Here is a 15,165-nt window from a genome sequence, read left to right on the forward strand (position 1 = left end):
GTTTAACCTATGAGAATTAGAAATATCTATTTAAAAATATCTTAAAATCAACTTAAAATTGTCTTAGAAAGTCCAATTGAACACCAAATTATATAGTAATGTAGATTTAAATTATATCAATATTTACATGTCGTGCATATTTGCTGAAATTACACGTGGACATGAGAATGACTTTAATTGTCCAATCTTATGACCATATGAAGAACAGTACTGGAATGTGAACAGGCAGTCTTGTTGCCTGATTTTGCAGGCTAATTTCAAGGCTGTGACAAGGTAGCTGGTAGCTGTCACTGGCAAGGCTGCGCGCATTTATTAAACAAATAAATAAGCGGGAACAAACAAACGGCACGAGGGCCAAAATAAACAGTTCAAACAAAACACAACTGTCAGGCTGGGCATTCGTCTTCACTGATCAATATACACATAAAACAAACAAGACAGTGTTCACTCACCAACTCCCTTCTGTATACCATGTGGCTGGAGTCTAATTAACCATCAATCATTCAATTACGGCTCTGGCCACATTCTCCACACACACACATTACACCTGCAGGGCTTCCACTCTGCCAGAAAGGCTAGCTGCCAATCCAGTGGTGATTTTGTTCTAAGAGACCACTTTTTGATTCCTAGCTGATTCCTATCTTAGTAAAAGTAATTTGAATATTACCAGAAGAAATTAGTTCCTTCCCTTTTCTCATCAGTGAAGACAAAGCTAGCTGCAGCTGTAATGTATCTTATTCTATTCTATGAGCATCTTTAGCAGTGTTACAAATGAAAATTATTACAGGAGCGACCTTTTCAGAACATCTTGTCGAAGATAAGTTTTATTTTTTTATCAACTGGAACATTAATTGAAGTGATCATTAGTAAATGTAATATATTATCAAAAATCTGTGTTATTGCCTAAATACATAAATAACATGTAAAAAATATCCCAATAGAAAAAATGTAAGTGCAATATACTTATTCTACTTTACAATTTTGGAAAAAAATATATTCCCCAACCTAAAAAATTGTGGTGAGTACATTTCAAATCTGCCGGATTACAAACTAAATGTGCAGCAGTCCACACCACCAAACCACAGCACATTTGCACTGGTCATCTTTGCAGGCAGTGTGAAAAAGATAGAACAAGGATTGGAGCATGAAGACTAAATCTCTCCTTCGCACCCTGAGAGGATGGCAAAGATCACATTGCTATTGCTCTACAGTATAGCAGTTTTACGGCATTCACAAAACAAACAAACAAATATAGTTTTTTTTTTTCCACAAAATGTTCAGTTCAAACCATGGGACGTCTTCACATTTTGATTTCAGACAAGAGTGTAAGAAACTGCGTGAGGAGTTGAGAGAGGAACATGAAGAGAATAAGAAGTCAATCATGACTCGGCTCTCCCAGCAGAAGCAGCAGGAGATGAACGCAGCCAAGGACAGCTGGCAGAAGAAGATGGAGGACCTCCTTGACCAGGTAATCACGTCTGCTAACAGCATATCATTCCCATTCTCAGCTGAAACACAACAATGAGTTAACAAGAGTTTACAATGCAAATATTGTACAGTAATTTGAAGACCTTCAGTAGTTAAAGGAAAGTACCTTTTCCTCATACCTTTTTACAGTGCTCTGGGCGGATCCAAGAGCTTTTTCTCAAATAGTGAGTTATATTTAAATTTCCGTATAGCCTGAATAAAGTGCTTCTGGCTGTTTTGAAAAGGCCAGAATCTTACATATCTCCTGACTTCCCCGTTTCGATAAATGGTTTACTCAGTTAAACTCTCTGACAATGGGAACAATCTTGTACACCACTAACCAGAATAGGGAAGGCTGCAACATGCAGCAATTTAGTTCTATTTGCACTTTAAGGATCTCCAGTGGTTGTAATCAATACTGACATTTGATTGTTTCATGGTATGCAAAGTTATAACTAAGAATTTATTAGTTTTTATCTGTATTATTTTTTTTTCTTTTTCTTAAATCTGGCAATCATCTATAATTCAGTGCTGCACCTAGGAAAGGCTAAATGTAATCAGTTCGTTAAATATATTAATTCTGGTAAACACTGATAATATTTTAAAATATTTGTTCAGTAATTCAGGAACTCTTAAAGAATGTGATAAAGAGCTAAACAAAAAGGGGCAGGCTTCTTGGGCATAAAGACAGTTTCCTTTTCCTAAAAAATGTCATTGTGTTTCGTGTTTGTTTTTTGTTAATAACTCAGACGCTTCGTGTGTTTGGTTGCTGAAAAAAGCAGGCAGTGATTGGCCAATTGCAGATCCGTAGCAGGTTGACGTGTCCTGGTGGATTCCATCTCACGATAAATTGGGCTTGAATTATTTTATCGTGTGTGAAAAAATGACTTTGGGCAGGTACATAATTGTGGGGCTACTTTTGGGCATTTGTACAGGAATTACATTTGGATATGTAGCTTTAAAGTATTAATGATATTTTTAAACACAATACTAAGCTATATCATACACAACCCTTACTGTTTACATCGCTGTTGCTGGACATTGTAAAAATAACACGCATCAATATCTGTGGATATACGTGCATTCCATTATAGCTAGGGTACTACTTTGGGCTACAAACGTAGCACTTCATAAAAGACAACAGGTCTGGTAACAGGTGTTCTGAAGGGTTTTACTTGATTAAAGAAAAGGAATGATTGATCAAAAATATTGCAGCTTTTTGCAGGAGGCAGAAAACAGGAGAAGACACGCTTGTTCTTTGTTCATATCTTTTCTTTTATTCGGATAATAACTTGCACCCGCCAGAGTCCACAGCTCTGTCAGCAACAAATGATTCAAACAGGAACACAGCAACCATGGCAACCAAACAACAACAACACATAAAATGCCAGCGCAACACCTTTTATAACCTTAGCTCCCCTTTATTGTAATAGGGTATCGGAGCTTAGACATCCCATTGGTCCTCAGCCACACACTTTGGGCAATGGAAACACACAGAACACGTGCAGACACAGTGACTCACAAACAGGACTACGGGAGACACAGACCATGCAATACAAGCAGGCAAAGACTACATAGACACAGACAGAGGCACACAAAACCAACTGCAGGAGATACAGAGCGGGAAGGAAACACAATTACCGTGGGAATTACAGCACACAAACAAAGTGGAAATACAGTACAAAGGAACAAACACATGGATTGCTACAATATAAAGAACCATAACATTTTTTTTTAAACATTACAATTACATCTGTGTAGTAATAATAAAAAACAAAAAATAGTATTCATATTAGTTTATCTCGGGTTAGTCTGGATGGCTATTGCCAAACTAATTTTCCTGATATTTAGGGGTGATTTATTTCATTTTCAACATCTTTAAGCAGCTTGTTGAGTAGTAAAAATGCACCGGATACTGAAATAAACTGTCGCTACATTTCAGCATGAATGTGACAGACAGTACGCCTCGTTCAACCTTGACTTCTATACACCAGAAGCAGTTTTATTGATGTATGTATGTTTACTAAATTTAAAGCAAAATTGCTTATGTTGATGATTATATATAAATAAGTGTATTGATTTGGTTATCAAATTGCAGCATTGCATGCATGTTTTTTGCAAGCGTAAAACAAAAGATTCTACGACAGCATAGAAAATCTATGTTTTTACACGTTATTCTGCAGCAAATGGATTCCTAGGATCCCTGGTAATTAAGCACATAAAATACCAAAAAGTTACACTTGCAAACCATGCAGTTGCTATTTGTTACAATTGGGAACAACATCAGAGGTGATTGTAATGTCACAACTTACGCTCCTGATTGGGCGGATTTTCTGGAAGAAGTGGGCGGGTTTTTGTAAATATAGTTGGCAACCCTGACCTTAAAGCTGGTGAAAATCCAAAGAATCAGGACAATCCACGCTACAACAACACCACCAAACCTTTAAGCCCAAATCCTCTGATCTATATGTTTAACATGAATGGGATCTCCATGAGTAAAAGCCAAAAACCTCTGACCACCGCGAGTCTACCCAGGGTCGTTTTTGCTTTAATTTTTGTTAGTCGGAATAGGGATTAGTTCAGGGATTTTAAATCCCTCAAGTGTGTCAGCAGGACTTCTTTGAATAGCGGAGTAGCGCTCATGATATTTGTGGCTCCTTTTGTTTTGTAGTTTATTTTTCACTGTGTTTTTTATTTAGCATTTTGTATTTCTCTTCATTGTTTACACTGCTGTATATTGACGGCCATGGCAACTACCATTGCTGTTACCAGCCCGCACCTACAGTCTTCAATGTTTCTGTCTAAGTAAATCCTGCGACCCCAACTGTCAGCGGATAACCCACATCCCCTATCACAACACGCTAAATGTTTTGAGGATGTTCAGGGTTTTTTTGCAGTTTTTTTTTTCATTTAGAAAAAAATCTTAAATATCCAGTGTTGCCCTCTTTTGAAGTCTCCATGAATATGGACTACCTTCCCTCTTGGATGTCACAGAAAGAGGGTTTCATTCTGGCCAATTTACTTCACTCTGGCTTCTAGCTAGCTTGACAGCAGTACAATGTCCATAATGCCTCTCAAAAAACACATTGTAAAAGACATTAACAATGATTTATTTATAATTTATTTTTAATGATTTATTTTTAATTATAGTGTTTCAGTTCTGTCCAGTAAATTTTAGTTATTTCAGTGAACATGCATTTTTTGTTTATGTTTTCCTGCTTTGAATCCTTAATGTATGTCCTTGGATTATTTCTTCATTAGAGTCCTTAGTTTATCGGCACATTTATCTCCCTCTTATTTGTTTTGCTCAGTTGATTTCTGAATATTTCCCCTTATTCCTATGATCTTTCTTCATAGCGGCAAAATCTTGGTGAAGCTTTACATAAATCAATCAGTAATGTAAGTGAAATGCACTTACAAACTTGCTGCTTCGCATTTACTGGTCTTTTTGTGTATTTTGCATGTTGGCAATGCAAGACTCTGCTGAAGCTTGAGTATAAAAGCAGGGTTATTTTGTATTTAATGATATGCCTTTCAGCTTTTGCAATGTTTGTTCTATTTCACTGTATCTAGTACTCAAGTTCAGGTTCTTCTGTTTTGAATGTGCCAATTCATGTTAGACTTGTAGTGACTGATATGCAAAATAAACCTGAGGGCCTTATTCAATTGATCTTAGTAGCAACAGGTATTTACATTGCCTCTTTGAAGGAAAGTGCCAAAGGACTAAATGCGTGTTTGCTATAGATAATGGAGTTGTAAGGGGATGATGTTAAATAAAATGTTCATAAGATCAGTTGAATGGGGTCCTAAATGTTAATTGAATGAACTAACAAGCAAAGATTACCAGACAGTGTGCATGAACAGCAATTATGTTAATAATTTTTTACATTTATGCTATTTATTTACCTTCAGACACCAATGCATGAGCGCAAAGAAGCCTGCATTTTTTACACATTGTTATATATCTCAATCACTAATGACATTAATATCAATGTCCCAATTTATATATCAGCTACTTCAGATGCATGTACTTGAAGTAAAACAAAATCCAGAGAGGAATAATGTACAACAGTAAAGTTAAATGAGTCATTTCAGTGGTAGTTGTTACCAGTTTAATCGACTGAAACATCTCCCTATAGGGTGAAATAAAAACCTTCTATTAAAACAACTGCAGAATTTGTAAACGTGTCTTAGGTCAATACAGTGAACAGTGGTGACATTGCAATTTCAAAACTGAAAAGAGTAGAACAAAGTATATATATATATATATATATATATATATATATATATATATATATATATATATATATATATATATATATGCCCCTGATATGTGTTTATCATTGGGACAGGGTTTGGTGTTTAGATATGGCTGACATATCATCTTTTTTTTTGTTCAATTTGACCCAGATCTCCTTACTGAAGCAGAGTCTGGAAATGCAGCTTTCGCAGTCCCAGAATTCCCTTCAACAGCTGCAGGCTCAGTTCAACCAGGAGCGAGACCACCTCAAGCAGCAGCTCCAGGAGATGGAGGAGGAGCATCAGCGTCAGGAGAGATCCCTGGAAGAAGCCCACTGCATTGACTTGCACAATATGGAGGAGGCCAAAGCACAAGAACTGAAGGTACTGGCCATTACTAATTTGCATCATGTCTCCCAATGATTTAGATATGACAGATAAGGGTTTATTTTAATGAACTGGACAATTGCGGATCTAAGTACAGCTGCCCTTTAAGTGTCTGTTAATCCAGTGATTGGTATGTGATTTTAGTTCATATAAAATTGCTTTCTTTCTATGAAATGCAGTATATTGTTTATTTCTAACGTATGGATGATATTGTTCTTCATTGCTGTGCTATTAGGTCAGTGCAGCTTCTTACTGTATTGTCACTCTGAACAAGATTGATTCTCAGTAATCAATTATGTGGATACTGTAACTGTAAGCTTAGTAGTATAATTTACTTTCACAGCTACACATGTTTCAGTGAGCCAATTAGAGAAAAGATTTTGGCTTTAAGCACTAATTAAAATGAGAAAACTGTCTTGTGAAGTTTGTGAATATTTAAACGCTGAAAGATGAAGACCAAAATACGAAGTGCAGTTGCAGTAGAAATCCTCTCGTGCTGGGCTAACAAATGAACCCTGAAAATGAAGCAACTAGACACCACGAAAAACTGTTTTTAGGGTTACTTGCTTCAGCAGGTACACCACACTGTCACAAACTATTACTGTCTGTGAAGTAGCAAACATGGCAATTGAAAAAAGTGCAGTTCGTCTTCCCTGACCAACACCAGGAGTTTTGCTTATTAATTGTTTAACATAATAATGTCTTTATAAACTAAATAAAATGTATCTTTTGAATTACTGTACTAAACTCTTTAAGCAATGATTTGTTAAATCAACTGGCTTATTTTGGATGTGCTATTATAAAATTGAGGAAGAATATTTTGTTTTTTATAGCTTAGAATGGTGTATGTGCGTGTTGCCTCCCAAATATTCTTTGAAACTTTGACAAAATATTGTTCCCCGATTTTATAATTGTACGTCCGAAATAATTCAGTTGATTGAAGAAATCATTGCTAACTTTCCTAAAATATTGCAATAATGTGGTTTGTAATATTATTATTGAACTCCGCGTCGGTCTCTAACTGGCAGATAATGAATGACCTGCAGGTTGTTGGGAGCCAGACCACCCCATCAAGTCTCTGCCAGTTAGTGACCTCCATGTCAGTCATTAACGCTACAAATACAAATCTGGTTTATTTGCTGCATGTGATAAAACTATGGCATGAGTCCAAAACCCAACTACATTTTCTGTAAGTCATTTTCAATAATGTTGAGTGCATAGTCAGCTGGATAAAACCAGAATTACTAATGTATTGCAGGACAACATAGGCTAGGTATACATGCACTTGAAAATGAACTCTACAGTCATGACTGTGTGACGCTTTCACGCGAATACATTGTGAAACAGCAAATGATGTCCTTTTGGCAGCGTCAATCGCTTTCTCACGACAAAAACCCATGTAAACTGGAGCAGGAATCGTGCTTGTGACTCGTGAGATTTCAGCAGTCAAGATCCAGTTCTTCTGATTTAATCTCACGTAATCTCCAGCAGAAAAATCATACAAAACGCACACACACGCTGTACATTTATGGACTACTTCAACACTAGAACTGCAGCATTTATACTCATACCTACAACTGCCAGTACATTTTAAATACCATCAATATGAAAATGAAAGAGAAACTATCAGATACAACTCAAAAGTTTTATTCAAGCACATCATATCAAACATCTGCACAGCTGAAACAATGTATTTAAATGAACAATTAAACATAAAAGGGTTTATTTTCATAACTTACCAAAACTATAATGAAATAAACATTTCAAAAGAAACTAGTGTGTAAACAGTTATAATCACATACAAAATTGTAAAAACAAAAGTTGTTTTTAATCTAAAATGAAAGTAACATTTGATTTAACTTGCGTGTGTGTCGCAGCACATCATCCAGATTGAGCTGCTGCAGCCTGCAGCTTTCTGATCAAAATGTTTCAAAGCACTGTGGCTAGCTTCAAGATGAAATCTCTCCTACCTTGTACAAAACGAAAGAACTGATGGCTGCCTGGTCCAGTAGAGATAACGATAGGCTTGTATATACTAAATACACACACACACACACACACACACACACACACACACACATATATATATATATATATATATATATATATATATATAGTAGGTTATATTCAAAAGAAAAACATGTATTGTAAAAGGCGGTTCTAGTGTTAATGAAATGTAACTTGGATGTTCCACAAACACACACACACACACAAATATAAATTCTCAGTAGTAAATCTTGTAGAAATTATATATAATTGTGTGTGTGTTGGAAAGGTAACCAGACAAACAAGTAGGTAATGCGTGGCGTAATTCAGAATGTGCGCGACAACACGTGAATTAATTTCTCTTGTTAAATGTTTTTATCTCCATGGCAACGCATGACCCTCTCCTCACGATATACGATATTCAGAGTCGTTCTTTTCCTATTTACTAAGCAGACATGGACATTTAACTATCCCCTCCCCTAAATTACTATGGATTGATTAATCTGCATTGGTCTGGCCGATTTTTTTTTTCCTAAATCAGAACTCCATAGAAACGCATTTCCTGAAAAGTACAGCAAACGGGTCGTGAGGAAAACTGTCATGACTCGTGCATGTAAATGCCGCCATAAGATTAAAATAATTCAAATATATTCTTGTGTAAAAACTTTTAAGAAATCCTGATCCTGTCTTTTGTTTTGCAGGAGCTGGATGAGAGATTGAGACTGCAGCACTATGGAGAACTGCACTGCCTGAAAGAGGCCCACAGGCAGAGTATTGACACCCTGAAACAGCAATCGGAGCAAGAGCTCCAGACGCTCCGCTTTGAGCTGGAAGATGAAGGCAAAGCAATGCTTGGTACGCATAGTTTGCAGAGACTTAATTTTTAAGCAATTAACCACAGGATTTTTCACAGTGTTTGTCTTAAGAAAGAAATTGTAAGCTAATTGTTTTAGTTTAGTAAATCCAATGGTTCTATGTTTTTAATGCCAATGGCTCAATGTCTTTAACTATCCAGTTTTATTAAAATTATTACCTATGGTAATTGGGGGCGGGGGTGGGACACACCAGGGACATGCTAAATATATCAACTATTGCTTGGTCCTGTTCAATAAACTTGCCAATATTTATATAGTCAGTGGCTTAGCAGAGATTTAACCCCAGACTGCTTTAAAGAGTAAGTAGTGAGGTTCCGAAAAAATAAAACGTTACATCCCCACCTGTTGCTACAACTGTGTAAATAATGTATCTGTCATTTTTCTTTTCATTGTTTTTACACTTATAACTTTAAACTCTGTTTCAAAGCTCATTTCAAAATGGCCGGTCTAGTGCACTGACAGTGTAAGGATTACAGTGTTTCCCATGTTGTCAAACGGGTAACACAGCGATAATGATCCATGATGTACGGAACAGAAAAGCCAGAGCACTATTAATTTTTTTGGAGGACAGATCTCAAACCCCAGTGCACTAGAGCGGTCATTTTGAAAAGAGCTTTGAAACATAGTTTAATGTTCTAAATGTAAAAAGTTGTCAGGATGTTAACAATGAAAGAAAAATGACAGGTATGTTTTTAAACAGTTGTAGCAACACGTGGAGGTGTATAGCAACTTACTCTTTTAATGTTATATCATCTTTACATTTACCACATGTTACTCTTTTCACATAACTAGTCATGTTTTCTGGTAATTGTTTCAAGATCTTTCTAATGTACTTTGTCAATTTTACTAGCCTCTTTACGCTCAGAGTTGAACCATCTGCATGCATCTGCAATAGACCACCTCAGACAGACCCATCAACAGGAAACAGCAGCTGCTAAGTTGGAACTAGAGAACGCATTGGAACAGAGCAGGCGGCAGGTATGCAGAACTACTTAGACCTACTTGGAGATATCAAAGAGCAGATTTCACAATGATAAATGCTGGCATGCATGCTTATTGTGTTTTAGGTTACATGTTTTTCCTTATAGCTGACTGAGCAAAATGTACAGGCCATATAAAATGTTAGCTCCTTGCCCATTGTCTTTGATTTCCTGTTTCCAAAAAATAATGTTAGATTTTGAACTGTTGGATAGATGTTATGCCTTTCTGGAATGAGGAGGCCAAAGACATTGCTTGATCATCTTACAATTGAAGCTATAAAGTAAAAACAATTGAAATTTAATCTCCTGCTACTTTTACATTTAAATAACTGTTGTTTTATGGTTAGATACAATTCAAGTCAGAAGCTGGTTTACAATACATGCCTGAATGAATTTGTGCTGTGGAAAACTAAGTGACAGATTTCAGGACACTTTTTGACAATACAGCACCTGTGAATTAAAAAAAGAAGCCACAGTGACCCAAGGCAAGGACCTGAGAGTTACAGAGGAAAGAAAAACACTGTACAATATAAATTCAAAAAAGCATATATGGCAGATTTCATTAAATCATTGACAGAAGATGGACACCTGAAAATTCTCATGAGTGATCAATTAGGATGGGGCCATTTTGTTATCCTCAAGGGGAAATGCTGCATATCAAAATTAAAAGATTGTGACAAGATGATGTATGTGCTATATAAAGATATGGGAATGAGTGGAGATATTCCTTGAATCAGAAACAGCACTTCAGTTTTTTTTAGTTTTTTTATTTGCCTGGTTTATTAGGAGGGCTTACAATAAAGTTGTCTATGTCCTAAGGTAGGCATCATTGTAGTTTAATTGAATTGGGGGCTAGCCTGAATATTTCTGAAGTCAGGCATTGCAATGAAAAGGTAATTATTTTGAATTTTTTGCATGCATTTCCTGTGCTAATAATATTTATTGAAAAAATATATATAATAAAAATAAGAAAGAGATGCGGACGCCGAACCCTGAACTACTGGTTATTTTACCACTGTATCGAAACTGTAGTCTTTGTTGAATGCATAAAATCCGACCTCCAGTATTATAAAATCTGTCATCATACAGAGTAAGTTTGCTTCTGTTATATTAGTCTGTATGCTTTATTTACAGCTATATTTAGAGGCAGATAAATATGTTAAGAATGCAATCCAGTCTGGGCACTTAAACATCTAATAAACTGGTTGAATCCTGTTTAAAAAAATATATAATCTGACAACATCTTACTGGTATATTTGTATGCATTCTCAAATTATGGACAATAACTGGTCGTACAAACGTCATAAAAATATTAAATGTGTGCATTATGGGAAGACATTCTGGCTTGCTAAAAGTCATTGTAAACATAGCCAAACAGCCAATGTTACTAATTGTCTACAGATCATACTGTAGATGGCCTGGTTTTAAAGCAGCAGTTGTTTTATGTTTTATTTAATTGTTCAGAGCAGACTAATTAAAATATGTAAGAAGTACACATCTGAAGATGAAACCAGATTAGTTTAGTTCAGTCATTTTCCTGTGCATCTAGATATATAGTTTAAAATTGATCCAGTCTTTGTCTACTAAAAATTGGTATAGCATCTTTTTTAGTTTATGTTTTTCTATTTTTATGGACATGTATTCATTCTTAATGTAACAATGGTGTGTATTAGGGAAAATGTAAAACAAACAAAAACATATTTACAGTTTACTGGGATAATGTGGTCACAGTCTGTCCATATAGTGCCATAATACAATACATAATGAGAAGACTATGTGGTCAGACCCTGTCATAGTAACATGTTTTAAAGAGCACTGTAACCATTCTGCTTTTGACTACAACTTGATTTTCACTGGCAGAGCAGGCAGTAGTGTTGGCTTATGGACCTCACACAGTATTTCCTTCTGCAGCCCTTTATCTGAGACGTTTCATCAGGGGCAATGAAGCTTTTTGATTACTTGCACACCGTAGACAATTGCCTTAGACAGCTCAGTCAGCCTTGAATTCTACCATTAGACTTGCCAGATTAGTCCCTTGGATATAAATGACAACGAAGTTATTCGGGATGACAAACTGGGTTTTCTATAATACCTTAAATTAACATTGCATTTTGACACTTCCGTTAGGGGAATACAATTCCATTAGAGCATGGAACCTTTTGTAAGGCAGCCCTCATCATTCTCAGATGTTATCTGCCCACATTGGATGCATGTTACTCCAGCTTCTTGGTGTTCTTTTTATCAGTACAGGGTCTGGCAAATATCTGTTTTTGCTTGGTCATCTTACTCTGTTTTATTGAATTATTGCATACAGTATATTTTCCATTCCTACCCTCCCTGACAGCCTTTGGCAATGTTGCCCCGCCTCTGTGTGTATTTTAGTGTTGAATGTTGCATGTTGTGTGTTAATGCTGGTGTGTAGTCATTGGTACATGGGATATAAATGGGTCTGTGGAACACGAGTTGTTTAAAATGTATGTTTGTATTTAGGCACAAGGATTGCACAGCACTTCACGTGCAGGTAAAATGCAGTAATATGTGAGCACGAGGAATTGCACTTATTAATTCACGTGTAGTTGTACTGAGACTCCAATTGAATGATTGATTAGCAATCAAGTCTCGGTACAGCTGCATAAAAGCAGCATGTTTTCACACACTTGGGGTTGTGTGTTTGGTGAGTGGAGAACGGGACTGGAGACGGAGGTAATAGTAGTTATAATAGCAGCTCACCGTGTTTGTCTGTGTAGTCCGTTTTGTTGGTATATTTATTCTGGCTGCCAGTGCCGTGTCCTGTGTTTTGTTTGTCTTGCAACCTTTTATTTTCTGCTCTGTTTACCTATTAAGTGCTGAGTGCAACCAAGTGCTCAACTTCACCAAACTCCACCTCTCTCCGTTTATTTTGTGTTGGTTCCTGTTTCTGGTCTGACGTCACCCAGAACAGCCGTCTTTGTGACACACCCTCATTTTAAATGAATGTTCATAATACTAGTACACATTCTTGCCATTAATGACACATGTGTCAGTTCTGTTCTTTTGTACTAAAGTCTTTGCTTAAACTTATAATATCAAACTTTTTAATTATTTCTTGGGGCCTCAATTTAACAATTCATCTCATTTTGAAATTTCTGAAATGCTTTGACTAGAAGGCAAGACTTGACTAACATGCCGTCTCAGCTCTTTCTTTCCTCTCTTTATTGTGTGCTTATCTATGTGAGGAAGGAAGAAAGGGGGTGAAGATGATTTAACAAAAATAACTAATGACTATTTTGCCTTTTAAACTCACCAGTCCAGAATCTTTTTTTTGTTTGTTTTGTTTTTACTCTTCAAAGGCATTCTTTTTTCTGGTCTAATTTAAGGTTAGACATCTTTGTTATTAGTCTTGAAAACAATCATTTTCTGTAGGCCTTAATTTTCTGTCATTTTCAGAAGATCAAAAGCAGGTGTTTCTTTTTGCAAAACAGAGTTCCCAGATAAATCGCATTTTGATAATGAGCAAGGATAGAACATAAGGTTACAGTGTACACTTTATGAGACGTGTATTTTCTCAGAAAAAAACATGTTCAGACTTCTGTTAAATGTGTATTGTAAACAAAGTGTATCTCTTTGGATTTAGTTGAGTACTGTCCCAAATTTGACTAATAACAATGTAGAACTACACTATCATGGACAGCTTTTTAACAAATGGTCAATTTGTACATCTAGTTCAGGTGTTACATCAGGGCAGGCTTCAAAAGGACTTAAAGATTGTATCTGCTTGGTTACTGTAAAAACGGGAAGCTGGTTGTAAAACTAGTTATTTCCACTAGCAATACTCAATTGGTATATTCTCAAAGTTTCTAACAAGCAACTAAGCAGCTAACCAGCATTGCTGTGTCACTGCTAAATGCTTTCATACACTCTCCTGCCTCATAAACATATCACTTTGCTGTTAGCTACTCGGTTTGTTATGGTTATATTACAGAAAAAAAAATATCTAAAAACAGAAGTCTGGAGAGAACTGTGTGATGTTGTTTCCATTACAGGCAGGAGAGCTTTGGCTTATGCTTTCAACTTGGTAATGACATGAAAGTTTTTTTTGATTATTTTTTAGTTGTCAACAGGATAAAAAGCTTCACAATCAATTTGTCCTATAGTTCATGAAATCCGCCTCATAGCCAGTGAACCATAAGTAAATAAACTGAAAAGAAAAATAGTAAAAAACTTAAATCATTACTGTTATGTATGTATATATAAATAAATTAAGACCTAGAAGTTTACCAGGTTGCTACGAGCATACTAAGCATCAAAAGAGTTTTTCAATTTCAGTGCTTCCTGCCAAGCTTAGAAATAAATTCTAGGGCTGTGCCGAGGTCCAGAATGGCTTTTAGAGGATGCTTTATTCAAGGCATGGAAAACAAAAACTTGCCTCCCTCCTCAAAGTGGTTGCAGGATTAGTTGTGATCTTTCACATAGCAGACCACAGCTATTCCATCACCATCCGTAGCTGAAGAGGAATAATTACACAGGTTTTTGTAAATAGGTGATTTGCAGCCTATTCAGGACTATATTTAAAACCTCAGATCACATGGAAAGAGCAAATTAATTAATTAGTCTTCATAAATTAATAATGTTATTTTTTTAATTAACAGTATAATCTATTTAATGGCTTGCCTCATTGATTTATGATGGCTTTCAGTAATTTCTATTAATGGTTATTTATTGCCTGTACACTGCTGAGGGCCACGTACAGAGACCAGGTGTAAGAAGAACTGAGGCATCCAAACTTATTGCTGGGGCTACAAAAATAAACTGCCTCTATATTTTTTAATTTAAGACTAAAAACATTAGGTTATTATAATAACCCTGGTTCCCTGAAATAGAAATAGAATTATTGCCTAATGGGTGTTTACCTCCTACAGACCCGAAACCTGAATATTGTATACCAAAGCTGCTTGGCCGAGTGTGTGATGCAGTCTTGGCCCCGCCCCCGAGGGTATAAAAGCACTGCGCGCACAGATCTCGGCATCATTTTTTCCATTAAGCCAGCTGCAGTCATGGACGCAGCAACCTTAAAAGTTAATGGTTACATTTCTATTTCAGGGAATGATAATTACCTATGATAATAACCTAACATTCCCTTTCAAGTACGAAATGTAACCATTACCTAATGGGTAAGTATACCCAAGCTGTCGCAAGGGCCAAATTGTCGAATGACTGGAATGCCACAAGGCTAAGCTGAGAGGTTGCCTTGT

The 15,165-nt window shown here is 36.2% G+C and overlaps 1 protein-coding gene across 2 annotated transcripts in view; it reads left to right on the forward strand.

The window, feature by feature from the left end:
- The window catches only part of fam184ab (family with sequence similarity 184 member Ab), a 78,790-nt gene that overhangs the window by 38,158 nt on the left and 25,467 nt on the right, over positions 1–15,165 (forward strand). For both annotated transcript variants that reach the window (XM_041253101.1, XM_041253102.1), the window contains exons 9-12: positions 1,318–1,468; positions 5,878–6,090; positions 8,781–8,934; positions 9,805–9,932. In XM_041253101.1, the coding sequence (XP_041109035.1) occupies positions 1,318–1,468; positions 5,878–6,090; positions 8,781–8,934; positions 9,805–9,932 (646 nt within the window). The remainder of the gene's footprint in view (positions 1–1,317; positions 1,469–5,877; positions 6,091–8,780; positions 8,935–9,804; positions 9,933–15,165) is intronic.

Source organism: Polyodon spathula, chromosome 6, assembly GCF_017654505.1.
Source record: "Polyodon spathula isolate WHYD16114869_AA chromosome 6, ASM1765450v1, whole genome shotgun sequence".
NCBI classification, from domain to species: Eukaryota; Metazoa; Chordata; class Actinopteri; order Acipenseriformes; family Polyodontidae; genus Polyodon; species Polyodon spathula.